Below are 15,319 nucleotides of genomic sequence, written 5' to 3'. Positions count from 1 at the left end.
TGAGCTGTGGGTGAGGTGCTGGTGGGTGTGGGTGGGGTGCGGTTGAGCTGTGGGTGAGGTGTGGGTGGGTGTGGGTGTGGTGTGGTTGAGCTGTGGGTGAGGTGTTGGTGGGTGTGGGTGTGGTGTGGTTGAGCTGTGGGTGAGGTGTTGGTGGGTGTGGGTGTGGTGTTGTTGAGCTGTGGGTGAGGTGCTGGTGGGTGTGGGTGGGGTGTGGTTGAGCTGTGGGTGAGGTGTTGGTGGGTGTGGGTGGGGTGTGGTTGAGCTGTGGGTGAGGTGTTGATGGGTGTGGGTGGGGTGTGGTTGAGCTGTGGGTGAGGTGTTGATGGGTGTGGGTGGGGTGTGGTTGAGCTGCGGGTGAGGTGCTGGTGGGTGTGGGTGGGGTGCGGTTGAGCTGTAGGTGAGGTGCTGGTGGGTGTGGGTGGGGTGTGGGTGCGGTGTGGTTGAGCTGTGGGTGAGGTGTTGATGGGTGTGGGTGGGGTGTGGTTGAGCTGTGGGTGAGGTGTTGATGGGTGTGGGTGGGGTGCGGTTGAGCTGTGGGTGAGGTGTTGATGGGTGTGGGTGGGGTGTGGTTGAGCTGTGGGTGAGGTGTTGATGGGTGTGGGTGGGGTGTGGTTGAGCTGTGGGTGAGGTGTTGATGGGTGTGGGTGGGGTGTGGTTGAGCTGTGGGTGAGGTGTTGATGGGTGTGGGTGGGGTGTGGTTGAGCTGTGGGTGAGGTGCTGGTGGGTGTGGGAGGGGTGTGGTTGAGCTGTGGGTGAGGTGTTGATGGGTGTGGGTGGGGTGTGGTTGAGCTGTGGGTGAGGTGCTGGTGGGTGTGGGTGGGGTGTGGTTGAGCTGTGGGTGAGGTGCTGGTGGGTGTGGGTGGGGTGTGGTTGAGCTGTGGGTGAGGTGTTGATGGGTGTGGGTGGGGTGTGGTTGAGCTGTGGGTGAGGTGTTGATGGGTGTGGGTGGGGTGTGGTTGAGCTGTGGGTGAGGTGTTGATGGGTGTGGGTGGGGTGTAGGCAGGGGCTGGTGGAGCATGCCTGGGTCGCTCCTAAATATAGTCCCTGATCCATCCATGGCAGTGCAGGACTCCTCCTTTAACATTAATAAACCAGAAACCATTTATTTTTAATTCTCTTCTGAAATGAAATTACCATCTATTTTGGAGATGTTTAGATCCCAGTCCATTATCTGAGCTGTCTGCCCTTTCACACCCTGCAGGCCGCTGACACCCCACCGGAGTTTGAATGTGCTCACCCGAGTGACTGCTGCTTGGATGGGGTCCTTCCTGCGACTGGGACCTGGTACATGACAGAGACCAGACTGGACATTTTCATGGTACACACCCAAACACTGTGCTGGAGGTGGAGTCAAGTCCTTATGGCAGATCTTGAAATAGTTCTCTCAGGGAAAGACTGTTACCCTCATGAAGAAATCCTCAACGGTGATTCACAACAAGAGTACCAGGAACTGAATCAACGTAGTGACTGGGCACTAGTTCGGTTGGTGTAGCTGGTGTCAAAATACACAGATGGAGTGTAAGCAGACATGCACACACACACACACACACTGATCAAAGAGAGTGCACACTGATGATTCAGGGGTTTAGTGTAGGATGTGTCAGGATCAGTGTTTTGGCCACAGTAGATGGTAGACCAGATCAGTTGTTCCTCTAATATTAATGCATTCTCTGACTGGACATCTTTTCAACTTCCCGGGACTCATGATTATCCCATGCATTCTCAGAACCAATATGTGACTACAAGTGAAACAGACAGGGAGCAGAGTGGTTGTTTGGGGGCGGTGGGGTTGGGGGTTGTGGGGGCACCTTTGTCTCCCTATGATGTGCTGAGTTCATGGTCACTTTAGCTCCTTTTAATTGGACGTGTCCACTTGTTGTGCACCTTGATCTCAGTGTTCGATTAATCTAATTGGGCCAAACTGCAGATGTTGGGGGGGGGGGGGGGGGGTTCCTGTAATCCCTCAGCTCAGTGTCAGGGCATTAATCAAAACACTTCGTGATGATGGGCCCTGGAATGCAGCCCCAGCCGGCTCTGATCCAGCTGGTCTTAGCCATCCAGCCTGCAGTCTTTATTCTCCCTTGTGTGGTATTTATTAAGGCATCTAGATGTCTTAGAAAACACTTCAGGGGATTTGTACTGCAGACACGTTAAAGTTCTTTATAATATGTTGTATAATCATCAATGGTCAGTTCAGTTTCTCACAAGACCAGTGCTGGCTGGGCATTTTTGTCGGCAAGCCCCTCTCCTCACACTGAATGCTGACTACAACAACATTGACACATGTAAGAACTTCCACTGCATCACTGTGCCTGACACATTCAAACCAGGCAGACACCCACTTCCATGCCACTACCATATCAGTATTGTTAAGTGGTAATACTGAGTCATTGTTAAGGCAATAAGCTGAATAATATTCACTAACATTGCTTTGGCTTAAGAAAAGCGGGCAGAGACTCCAGAGTAATGGACCATTCTTCCTGCTGCCTGCTGATTGGCTCTGGTCGTCTGCTTGACCTTAGATCTTGAGAAGGGCATTTTCTCCATAGTCAGAATTGATCGACGAACTGCTCCTTTGACCGGAGGATGGAAGCACACAGACTGATGAAGTGTTGGAAGGTCTGTAGAGGGTCATCTGTAGCACATCAGAGGTGTGGAGCGCTCACATGTGCCTCCTGATCTAACTAAGGACCCAGTGATCAAATAGCCACTGAGCTAGGGGGCACATTTCAAATATCTGTCCATCAGAACGCATCCTCAGCTCTGGAGCAATGGAGCAATGCCACCACCCCCACCCCTCCTGCACAATCCTTAATATAATAACATATTTGCATTTACTCCATAACTGGTGAGGTGTGTGTGTGTGTGTGTGTGTGTGTGTGTGTGTGTGTGTGTGTGTGTGTGTGTGTGTGTGTGTGTGTGTGTGTGTGTGTGTGTGTGTGTGTGTGTTTGTGCATGTGGGGTGGGGGTTTATATCATGAGACAAAAAGACAAAAAGCAAAAAACTGAAAATATTTTTAAACTGAAATATTTTTTGCACTAATATCATATTTTGTATTGGTTGCAGCGTTTCACTTTAACATGGCACATTACTGCCAAAGTGCAAACATCAGGCACTGTGCTGATTCATAGGCTCTCAGGTTAAGTGTAATAATTGTTAGTAGACATATTATCCTGTTATTGTCATTAATTCATAAAAACAGGTCTGAAGTCGTCTATATTCCCCTTTTTGCTTTGATTGGTTAAACATGAAAAATTGATATCTTTATGTGCACCTATCTTAATTTTTGGAAAACAATCTCCATGCTGTGTTGATTTTCATGCAGTGGTCTAATCACGAATATATGTCAGTGTACAAGATTTAAGGAGAGCCAGGTTCCATGTAACACCTGTAATGGCAGGTCGGGTCATTAATGTGGCACAGGCCTTCACCCACTATGGTCCACAGCCACAACTGTGAAGGACATGAGACATGACTACATGTCCAAAATAGCACCTCATTTGTGGAAATAAACAAAACAAACACACAGCAGTAAAATGTTAGCTGAAAACCCCTTACAGCAAAGAATAATCAATATTTCCCAGAACACTAAACATAGGGTCCCTCAAAGGGGATGATGAAAGTTACACAATTTGAGACTAATTGCATTAAAATATGAATTGTTACTATAATAGTTTCTATGAAACAATTGTGGTATCAAAACTTACCTTAGCAAAAACTCCTCATGCTAAGTAAATATTCCTCATTATGTTATCCTTTATTGCACATATTAGATAATACTGATATTATCACTGAACAGAAAATCTATGCATGCATTATTGTAGAATCTTTAGTTTGGGTAATCCTGTTAACGTGTCAAGGTGTTGTCACCTAGTCACCTAAAGTGGTGTTTCTGGTGGTGTTATATTTATATTTATCCTTAATGTGTTTATGCCATAGTCATACTCTTCCTCTTCTTCACAACTTGTGATCTGTTTTTACTCCATGTAATGATGTACTGTACCTTGTGAATAGATGAGATGAACAGTAGCTGTGTATGCTTTAGTGCCAGTGGTTGATGTGTTAGTGATGGGTTTTAATCGGTTTGCTTTGACCTCTGGGGTCTCTGACTTTTCCCTTTGTCTGCATGTCAGTAATTTATACAGATATCAAGTGTATTCATCTACTGTGTTATGCATTCTGACTTATAATCCATTTTTTATTATTAGTTATTTTTCTCCATCTTCCCCACTGTACCTGTGTTATAGAATAACTTCTTCGGCTTCATGTGTCACCCTGTTTTATATTCTTTTGTTGTGACTTAAAGACTGACGCAGACTCTCTTGGGGTCAAAACAAATAAACAAACAAACGTCAGTACACTTGACAGCTTCCGCCCCATTTATTAATTCACCAAGTACAGTGAAATGGCATTATAGTACACAATGGATCATTCTTGTGAATGGATTTTTTTGCGCCATATAATATTTATTCATTTGGAAAACATTAAGGTTTCATGCACAATAAACCATATATAGACTTTTTCAAAAGAATAATACTAAATAAATAGAACCCTTTTCCAAAAACGTCAAAAATAACACTGTTAACGAAGGTTTTTTTAACGAGCCCGTCGGCAGCAGGGAGTGTGTAACTGAGTAGTGTCATACAACGCAATATCAGGGTAATATGCTGATGTGTGCAGAACCCTAGAAAAACATTCACTTTGTCTTCGTATGCCTCTGATCGGACACATACCTTGTCTGTGTACGAATCGTTTAACGTTATTCTAACATATCGTTTTAAGTAACAAATGTCCAGATATAAAAATACAAATATGAACTTCGGTAAAAAGAAGCGTGCCAGGGTTTTAAGAGAATGGAAAACTCCGCATTGGCACCAAGAGCGAAAAGTTCATGCAACGAGACCAAGAGATGTTACTTAGTATATACACGACGCCAAACGTAAGATACTCGTTTTTTTTAAGTTAACCAAAATAAATAACAATATATCCTCCACCTTGTCCTGTTCATCGTGATTATTATTATTACTCCACGTTTCTTCTGACCAACCTTGCTGGCGTTGGCTGTAAAACGCGTTATCTGATTGCAACCTGCTGCTCTGTCTCGTTTGGGGATAATGTATATTTTGCCAGTCTGGAATCGTGGATGAAATGGATGCGCAAGGAAACGCACTGACATGTTTTCTTCTCTTGTTTATACAAACCAGGCATTTTCCATGCGAGAGATGAACGTGGCGTTTTTTGCCCGGACATAATGCCTGCAGATATAAAACAGCGCGAGCAGAAACGGCGTAGCCTCGGGTGCTGAAACGGACAGCTCCCCTTCTTTTCGGCGCGCGACGAGCGCGTGCAAAGGGAGAATCGGCTGTGTGCTGTACGGCTTAGCTACAGAAACCGGCAAGATTGGTCTTTAGCTGACAGAAACCATGATGAAATGCCAGACCCGGTCTGGTCAACCGGTCTGAATCAAGACGGCCTGCACAGATAGAAAGTGGGTAACTTTCTGCACACCGGAAGTTTTGAATTGGTTTCGCTTGGAAAATTACCAGCAGCTTCAAAGACAGCTTCCTTAAACCCAGTGCCCTCGGTTCCTGCTCCCTGAGTCTCCTTTCAGCCTCTTCCCCGCTTCGACACTCCGCATCATCGTCGTTACTCATCACTGCTCACATGCACAGTCGACAAGTGCTTCAAACCGATGATTAAAAGAAAAGATTCACAAGGCATCGTTCACGCTTAAACGCTCGAGGACGACTTGTCCGTCATCCCTTTGAGGACTTCGTCTATTCGGTCGTCTTCAATAACCACTGCGAAAAGAACAAATATATTCTCAATTAAACCACGAGTTTCCCCACTAGTAAATGTTATGCAATTAAGTTAAAGGAAATAAATTCAACTACTCAACAGGGGTGGGGGTCATGTTCACTTGGAAAGGTCAAAAAGCTCTAAAGAAAACTATTAATCCGTTTCGGAGCTATGACTGTCTGGAAGTTACATGGCTTTTGCAGGATATTGACATTGTAGAAATATTCATACAATTTGTACTTTTGAAGAACCGATTAACGTTCGTTGATTCCCTTACCGTGCTTCGCCCTGCCAATCTGCCCGAGTTTCGGGGGCCTTTTTGATTGCGACGATCCAAAGAATGAATTTGTGTCTTGCAACCGACAACTGAATGAAATCTGGCCGACTTCATTGTCTGCTCCGTAGCCGTTCATTTTCCCCTCGCTGTATGGCAACACTTCGGACATCGCGATTACGACAAATACTTGAGTGCGGAACTAAAGCTACGAAACTAATAAATGTTCAACAAAAAAAGCTCTTGGAACGATCCCGCGACGACTTTCGCTTCTTTACCACAGTTGTATGGTGTAAACTCCCAGGTAGAGACTGTTGTTTCGTTAGAGACTCGACAGTATCGTAAGTCCTGGCAGAACGGACTGTTATTGTAACCTCGAGAAATTGCGCCCGCCCGCGTGCCTGCAGAGCTCTGGTGGAAATGCAGGGAGATCCCGAGACCATAAAGGAAACCCGGGCGGACAAGTGAAGTCATCCATCCGGGTTCGAAGGGGCGGGGCTGAGAGGAATTTGAGCCTGAGTGGATTAGGTTTACACAGGAGAGCTAAAGTCCACAGAAGCAAAATAAGAGCTTTTCAAGTGTTTGTACACTACAAAAAAACGTTACTGATGTTTGAAAACCTGCTTGCCAAATTAAACTAGAATAAACTATATTTATTAAACAAAAATAAACTACATTTTAAATAATTTGTATAATTTTACACTAAATCAGTTATTATTTCAGATAGATTAAAAAGAAACGTGTATAAAATTCTAACTATGGACATAAATATAAGTATGGGGACAGAAACTTTCTGAGTGGGTTTGCAGAACAAAAACTTGCCAATACTTTAGCTCCATCTGCTGGTTCTAAAAGGAAAGAACCAGTACGAACCGAAAATGTCGAAACGAAGTCTTATGGATTTATTGAGCTGGTTGGAATGCCCATTAACATGTAGGTAGCATTATATTGCTTATAATTAATGTTGCTTATCATGTTCATAGCATACCTGGGAAATAGTTGGACCCTTTCTCAATATTCCCCATTGCCCGCATTTTTAAGGTTTTATTTGTTTGTTTTGTGGAGACAGTATGATGAGTTACAAACACTTTATAGGTGATATGAAGTGATTGTGCTATAATTAATCTTAACTTAACAGGAGATTATTTTAAATAAACAGGAGATATTACGAAAGACATAAATCATAATTATTATACAGATATATTTAAACGTTTTTGTTTATTTACTAGTAAACCACTAGTAAGCTAGTTCTCGTGCCTTCGTTATCTATACCCCTTATTTTTTAGACAATCTGAACCCCCTTCTCAGTCTGTATCTTGGCGGCGGAAGTTGGAGATCGCGTGGCTATTTTTTACCATGGGTTTGGTTCGCCACCTGTCCCGGTCAGTCCGAGAGTTCGACACAATCCGGGTAATAACAGAGCAGGGAAAGCACAAAACTACACTGAAATGGTGAACCTTGTTCTCGGTCCGGTGGTGACGGGTTTGGTCTTCCTCTTTCTTTCAGGTACGCCAGACTAATCAAACATGTTCTAACTCAGTCATGTTATTACTAACCTACTAACCTATTCAAACTTTTGTACCTCTTCTCTTTTGGAAATATTTCTACAATCTAAGCTTGTATTGCCAGCCCATTTCAAATATGAACTCATAACCCTAGCTTATGCTCTGTATGTATCTAATGTCTGTATGTATGTAACATAGATTTTTTCAATCTATGTTTCTATATATTTATCTAAGTATTTATTTCTGTGACATGAACCCGTTTTTGTTATCACGTAGTAACCAAAAAATGGAACTTGCAGATATAAAACACAAGTAATACAACAAATACAAGTAAACAAGAACAAACAAATATGTTTACATTTAGTTCAAACGTGTTTCACAAACCGTCTAGCCAGTATAGCTGTACAGACCGAGTGCAGTTATGTGAGGAAAGAGCCACTCAGACTGTATGTGGTTAATTAATAGCTTTGTATCTTTCGATAAATTACAACAATTCACTAGACCACGAATTACAATGATTTAAAAAACCAAGCCATTAATTACAATTACAAGTCGACAGGCCACAAGTTCCGCACAATGCCTCGATTGTGAGTGTGTATGTACCTCCATCTTGCCTACAGGATGTACATGTAGAAACGAGGAGGAGCGTCTCATACACCACCTGTTTAAGGAGCGCCGATACAACAAAGAGCTTCGGCCCGTCCAGAACAAGGATGAGTCCGTCACCATCTACCTGGCGCTAACGCTGTCGAACCTTATCTCCCTCGTGAGTGCAGGGGCTCGTGTCCCAAATTATTTGGCCTAAGATGGCTTTCTCTTAGTTATTATTTATTTTCATGTGTTTCTCTGACAGGATGAAGTTGAGGAAACTCTGTTGACAAATGTATGGATGGAACATGTAAGGATTCTTTTAATTCTCCAAAGTAAAAAAGAAAAAGAAATGAACACTGGGCTTCTAGGCTAATCCTTTCATTTTATTTGGAGTACATAGCGTGGGACACATTGTGGGCAGAGCGATGTTCTGCTAAAATTACGACATGGGAAAAAGCAAACTGTGGGATGCAACAGTAATAGACACAACCAAAAGAAGGAATATGATAAATCGCACAAATATTAGGGACTTAAACATGAAATAGAGAGAATGTAGAAGGCTAACACACACACACACACGCACACACAGACACACACACGCACACACAGACACACACATGGACGTAATTTTGATTTCAAAAGTGGGGGGGACATGGATTCATCCCTATTTAAATATTTGGTTTTAACCGTAAAAACTGGGGGGGACCAAAACCGGCTTTTGAAAAAGTGGGGGGGACATGTCCCCCCCAAAATTACGTCTGTGCACACACACACACACACACACACACACACAAAGTTCACAAAGTTTCCAGAGAAACAGAAGTCGATCAAGGCTGTTTAGATTATATAGGTATATATAGGTATAGGTATATATAAATGATATATATGTTGCCTCTGTAACAGGGCTGGACTGACTACAGACTTTCATGGAACGCATCAGAGTTTGACGACATTACGGTGCTGCGTCTCCCTTCCAGTATGGTGTGGCTCCCAGAGATCGTTCTGGAGAACAAGTGGGTCATTTCTTTCATTGCATTCTCTCTGGCTTTATGTTACTCTGCCTCATCATTCAAATATTTGCTGTTTTAGCAACGACGCACAGTTTGAGGTGGCCTACTATTGCAACGTGCTCCTCTACGACTCTGGATACGTCTACTGGCTTCCTCCGGCCATCTTCCGTAGCTCCTGTTCCATCAACGTTTACTACTTCCCCTTTGACTGGCAGAACTGTTCTCTGAAATTCAGGTGCACTGCTCACACAGCACACACAACATTTACAACAAATATTGATTTCATGCATATTGATTGATTGATTTCATGCAGTGAAATGTCAGCTGGTGCATATTTTTTTCCCACCTCCTCAGCTCCTTAACTTATAATGCAAAGGAAATCACGATACTTTTAAGAGAAGATGAAGAGGCAACAGACAGCAAAAAGTATTACAAGGTGGAATGGATCATTATTGACCCTGAGGGATTCACAGGTAAGGAATGACAGAAATGCCAGACAGCGCTCGCGTTCCCCCCATGTTTGGTACAACACAGCGGTGGAGAACACCTCTTCTGTCTCTTCAGAAAACGGGGAGTGGGAGATCGTGCACATGCCTGCCCGCAGGAACACGTACAAGAGCATCCCCATGGACAGCAACAAACACCAGGACATCACCTTCTACCTCATCATCAAGCGCAAGCCGCTCTTCTACATCGTCAACATCATCATCCCCTGTGTGCTCATTTCCTTTATGGCCTCGCTGGTCTACTTCCTGCCTGCCGACAGTGAGTACCCACAGTTCTCTTCAGACACTCGTGATTAGTCCTGGTGATCATATTCAAGAGCACAAGCGAAGGCTGATGCAATCTTAGGGTTGGGCACGAAGAGCACGTGCCATTCGTGCTTTTTATATTGGTGACTAAGGGTGCACACCCCCATGGGGCATATGAAGGGTATCTCAGTCAAAAGGGCACATGAGCATGTCGAGCCTTGTTTGGGTTTCTTCGGCTATTTTGGTGTAATTGTGCAATTTTTGGTATCTACATAAAAATGTATTGTGATCTATGTTGGTCTTCCGATATTTGAAATCTATTTATGGTAAGAAGTGAATGGAACATCTGATGTTTGAAAGAAGTTTAGATTTGTCGGCAGCCCCAAATACTTCATAATTATTCCAACCTGATATGATCCAGTCTGATCTGATCATAACTACACATTGAATTTATGGCCAACTTAATTTGCCTCATCACAGGAGAATGACTATTTGTGCTATATTGTAGCTACTGTGATTTTACAAGGTTCTCTCTCAAACACTATACTGTGTCAGATGATTTAAAAAAATGCTAACATAGATCATTCAATTACAGGTGGTGATGTATGTCATACCTCTGAATGTATATGTTAAAATATATGTGTATATGTTTTCTTCATGTCCCAACTGTTTAGTTGGAGTGAAAATGTGAAGACATACTGATCTTTAACCAATAGGTCTGGACAACTTTGTCATATAAATTCATTCACAGGTCATGGTAATCCTACAACACCAATCTGGGTCTTTTTAAGGCTTTTGTCTTAAACCACCTCAGGGTGTCACAGTCTGATCCACACACAGCCACTGTTCCTTTGCCTGTCCCTTAAGGCAGGGGTGCTCATTACCCCTCGGATCGCGAAGGAAGTGTCGGTCGATCGCGAAGGAATGTGCGTAGATCGCGTGACATTAAAAAGTAGTAGATGAATTGCCCATCTGCACTGAGGTTGTATTTTGATTGACATTCATGGTAGCCAATCTGCAATCCGCTCAACAAATTACGTTCGCCACGATCGCCATTTTAAAATAATGTGGAACTGAAAAATCGAGTAAATGGGAATGAAGCGTATTTAACAAAAAGTTCTAATTAAATGTCTATTGTGTGATGGGTCATGGTGGTTACCCTGACACGTATCTTCTCTGACCCCATCCAGGTGGTGAGAAGATGACCTTGTCCATCTCTGTGCTCCTGGCCCAGTCTGTCTTCCTGCTGCTGATATCACAACGGTTACCTGAGACCTCCATGGCGGTTCCCCTAATAGTCAAGTGAGTGAAACAAAAACTGTTCTGGGATCATGTGCCAAAAAAACATCGCCATAAGTTAAAAACAAGAAGAAATCAAAGAGGTTATACAGACTGGATGCAACTCTTGCAGGTACCTTATGTTCATCATGGTTCTCGTCACGGTGGTGGTGCTGAATTGTGTGGCGATGCTGAACTTCCATTTCCGTACCCCGAGCACCCATGTCATGACCCAGTGGACCAAGCAGGTTAGTGGACTCACCAGGGTTCTGGGAAGGTTTCTCTAAAACGCTCTTCTACTGATTATTTGTTAATTTAAATGCTTTTGTACACCTTCAGTTCTCATTAAGCACTAGTATCTCCTTCAGATATCCTGTGTGAATAACCTTTGGCATTTTCTAAGCCTTGTGAGAATATAGTACATAGGAAGTGGATCTAACCAGAGGTGTCAATTCCTGGTTCAGAAAGTAAAAGTCCTCACCAGGATTTTGCTCAGGCTTCCTGGATTGTGTTGATTCCACTAATTTTACCTGGATTGCACTAATTAGAAAGTCTAGCAAGCTTGAGCAAAATCCTGGTGAGGACTTTTACTTTCTGAACCTGGAATTGACACTTCTGGATCTAACCATATGTAAATGCCAACACCTCAGCGCCCTGTTTCTCCAGATCTTCCTGGTGACGCTGCCCCGTCTGATGCGTATGCCCAAATCGGGGGAGAGCGAGCCCAGCTGGGAGGGGGCACTGCCCCGCCGTTCCAGCTCAGTGGGCTACATTGCCAAGGCAGAGGAGTACTACAGCTTGAAGTCACGGAGTGAGCTCATGTTCGAGAAGCAGTCAGAAAGGCACGGACTGGCCACTCGCCCCACGCCCGCAGCAGGTAAGCACTTTCGGGCCCAGTTCTTGGAAGGTTCCCCAGCTAGAACAGGTTTTTTGGTTCGATTCAGACTCCTAACAGACCTTGGGCAGGTAACGCAGGGTTCAGCAGACTTTGTAAACCTGATAAAGGTGTGTGAGAAGCTGGGAGAGAATAAAAGCATGAACTGTGTGCTAGTCCTGACGATTGGTTGAAGAACCACTGCATTGGGGCGTTGGCATGCTTTAGTGGTATTGGGACTTGTTCGCCATTGTTATAAAAATGAGCTCTTTGCAGCTTATAAGCCAAGCGGTGAGTCAGAAGAGACCAAACAGTTGTATGATGAGATGAAGCCTGCCGTCGAAGGAGCCAACTACATCATCAAGCACATGCACGACAAGAACGACTATAATGAGGTGGGGAGTCCAAGAGGCATGAAATTTGGCAATGGCACCAGCCTTCCAATGAGGTTTCACTTCACTGGTGCCGTCATGTTATGGCTGTTCAACAGAATAGCGTAATTTGTGCCTGTGTTGACATGTTTCTACAGGAAAAGGACAACTGGAGTGGGATTGCCCGGACGGTGGACCGTCTCTGTTTCTATGTCGTCACTCCCATCATGACAATAGGAACCATTGGCATCTTCATGATGGGAAACTACAACCACCCTCCTCCACTGCCTTTTGAGGGAGACCCATTCACATACAGGCTGGAAGACAGACGATACATATGATCACATTGCTTAGCACCACCAGGGCCACTCACGAAGGCAAGATGCCAGAACACAACAAGGTTTTCTTAAATTATGCTTTTATCTGTGATTTACCAGATTTTGCATGAGTGGGTCTAAACATATATACATTGAAAGTGGTTAAGTATATGATGTACATTGATTTACACTGACTAAATCTCCTAGGGACTATATATATCTATATATAGATATAACATTTAGCCTTTCTGGTATAGCTGTGAAACACTGTAGTCCTGTCAGTTTTTTCATATTAGTAAAAAATCTGCAATAATATCTGATACCCCACCAAATGTCTACAACCTCAGGGGGTCATCAATCAAACGCTTTGCAACCAAGGACATCATCCACTATATAGTTGAGAAAAGATTGGCCAAGGAACCTTTTTCCACAGTAAAAAAAAAAAGAAAAAAATATGAAAGAATGAACTCTCTCTGATGTCAGAGGACTGTTTCACCAGAACCTTTGAACCAGTTGTTGTTCGTGAAGCCCAGATGCACAAAGATCTTCACCCTGCCAGGATCGCTTCAGTGCCGACGTAATTCCAAGATGTGAGGCTAAAATGCTCACTGCTCTTCTTCTTTTGGCATGGAGAACCTGCTACCTCTCCTGAACGTGTCAGACCCGTCCTGTGGAAACAGAGCTTAGATGCACTGTAGAAAGCAGATGAGTCTTACTGTGTAAAGACCCACAGCAGATCAATGTTTCAAAGCACCAGAGCATAGAATGACACCCAACACCCACAGCGAATCAGCCCCATATAACTTGAACTTTATGTTCCCCAAAACATACTAATGCCTATAGCGTAGTCTGCCAACTCCAATAGAAAATGTAAGCCATGTTGTTTCATAATTTTCATCGTCAGTATGTCAATAATGTGCTCACATTTGAAAAGAAAACAGTAGTGGTAACAGTGGGTGTCACTTGCAACCTGTTAGTCATTACAAACCGAGATCAAGCAAATCTTCATCTATGTGCTAAATAGTGTGTATACAGATCAGCTATTTTAATACCGTCCTACAGAGCGAATGTAAGGCCTGAAGGTTCCTAAGCCTCCATGTCACAAACAACACGGAGCTGTTTAGGAGCAACAGAGCAGCTGTTCGCTCAGATGGAGCCACGACAGGTTTCGCTTATACTGTCAGATACATTCACTGAAAAACGAGCCATGTGGATTTTGCAAAATGCTAGAGATTCGCAAGCTTTATTTATTTATTCTCATTGTTTTTGGGTTTTTTTTTTCTTTCTTTTGGAGAAGCTGAAAATCTGTCTAATACAAATAGATTTATGTCTAATATGTGATTAATACTCCGTTTGGCATTGTGATATTCTCATCTGTTCTGGTTTCCCAGTGGATCAGCAGGAGAAATTCTTCCTGATTGAATCTGCATTTAACACCATCAGTATTATACTTTAGGTGAAATGCTTTTCTACGTGCCATGACTGTCTTGCATGAGACTATGTGTGGCTGGTTTTATGTTAAAAGGTAACAGTGGCACTATAAGGATTTTGTTTTCACAAAGACCAGTACCCAAAATGTTGAATCTTTTTATGTATTTCCCTTGTGCTGTCTCTAATTTCAGCATGTAAAGAATGTATTAGTTAGGTGTGTGCTTTCTATTACTCTAGTCAATGTAACTCTCTTTTAAGGTTGAAGCTAATTCAATATATAATTTAAACGTATAGTACATGGTTTGATTTTTAATACTGTTTTCCTTTGACCTCCTTCTTGGGCTGTTACATCTTACAACCACTAGGATGCAGTATGGAGTCAGTTTAAGTTTGGACTTTTGATGTTGTGCCAGTGTCATTTACTGGATTACAGTTAATGACCTGCATCACATAAGCATTTAGTTAATGTAAATCCAGTCATTTTAATTTAAATGAGTGTAATAGATATACTGAAATGAAGGGCGTTGTCCTATGTGCCTCTACTCTGCATGAGAGATGTTTTATGTGGATTCTTTGATTAATCTGGAGGAGTATAAATGACAGGGAACCAGGGTGGAGGAGAGAGAGACCACAGCATAATGCCTGCTGGACGAGAAGCTATAGTTGTGAGACAAGCTCAGTCTGCTGTTGACAGTGTCTTACAGACAGCAAGGCCAGGACACCCAGTTCAGCTGCATTAATGCCATCTAGCAGTGTGCCACAACACCCTACAGCAGAAACAAATAAGACACAACACGAGAGAGAGAGAGAGAGAGAGAGAGGACCAATAAATTCTAATCAGCCTAACACAGGGACACAGCAGACTGAGAGAGAGAGAGAAAGAGAGAGAGGCTTACGGAGCGCCACCCTTTGATCCTGTCTAAGATCCACAGACACACACCTACACCCTCTCTATCTATGCCAGCCACTGCCTGGAAGTTGTGGTTAATTATCACCTGTCTGCTGGATACGGCTCATCATGCGTTTATGGTTTGGTCTCTGATTCATCAGAACGGAGGTGGTTGGTCACAAGGTCCCAGTTACATCATCCTCACCCCTGTTTGACAAAGAAGGGAC

General features: G+C 43.4%; 2 protein-coding genes across 3 annotated transcripts; one reads left to right on the top strand and one right to left on the bottom strand.

Moving 5' to 3' along the window:
- Positions 1-4,357: 4,357 nt before the first annotated feature.
- Positions 4,358-6,503, bottom strand: camk2n2b (calcium/calmodulin dependent protein kinase II inhibitor 2b). The gene is made up of 2 exons (XM_076995750.1): positions 6,078-6,503; positions 4,358-5,802 (listed from the first exon to the last, which is right to left on the bottom strand). Exons 1-2 carry the CDS (start codon positions 6,244-6,246, stop codon positions 5,732-5,734), a joined length of 240 nt encoding a protein of 79 aa, XP_076851865.1. The 5' UTR covers positions 6,247-6,503; the 3' UTR covers positions 4,358-5,731.
- Positions 6,504-7,424: 921 nt separating this feature from the next.
- On the top strand, positions 7,425-14,494 carry chrnd (cholinergic receptor, nicotinic, delta (muscle)). 2 transcript variants are annotated; one of them, XM_076995749.1, is made up of 13 exons: positions 7,425-7,580; positions 8,200-8,345; positions 8,433-8,477; positions 9,074-9,183; positions 9,260-9,415; positions 9,535-9,653; positions 9,745-9,945; positions 11,123-11,234; positions 11,344-11,458; positions 11,877-12,087; positions 12,361-12,479; positions 12,614-12,832; positions 13,120-14,494. In XM_076995749.1, the coding sequence occupies exons 1-12, from the start codon at positions 7,523-7,525 to the stop codon at positions 12,794-12,796; spliced, it is 1,575 nt and encodes a 524-aa protein (XP_076851864.1). In that variant the 5' UTR covers positions 7,425-7,522; the 3' UTR covers positions 12,797-12,832; positions 13,120-14,494. The 2 variants fall into 2 exon arrangements, with proteins under 2 accessions (XP_076851864.1, XP_076851863.1); XM_076995748.1 differs by having other exon boundaries at positions 12,614-14,494.
- Positions 14,495-15,319: the final 825 nt, after the last annotated feature.

This window comes from Brachyhypopomus gauderio, unplaced genomic scaffold (assembly GCF_052324685.1).
Source record: "Brachyhypopomus gauderio isolate BG-103 unplaced genomic scaffold, BGAUD_0.2 sc241, whole genome shotgun sequence".
NCBI lineage: Eukaryota > Metazoa > Chordata > Actinopteri > Gymnotiformes > Hypopomidae > Brachyhypopomus > Brachyhypopomus gauderio.
Note: the sequence above shows the minus strand (reverse complement) of the source record. Positions and strands in the feature narration are given on the sequence as shown.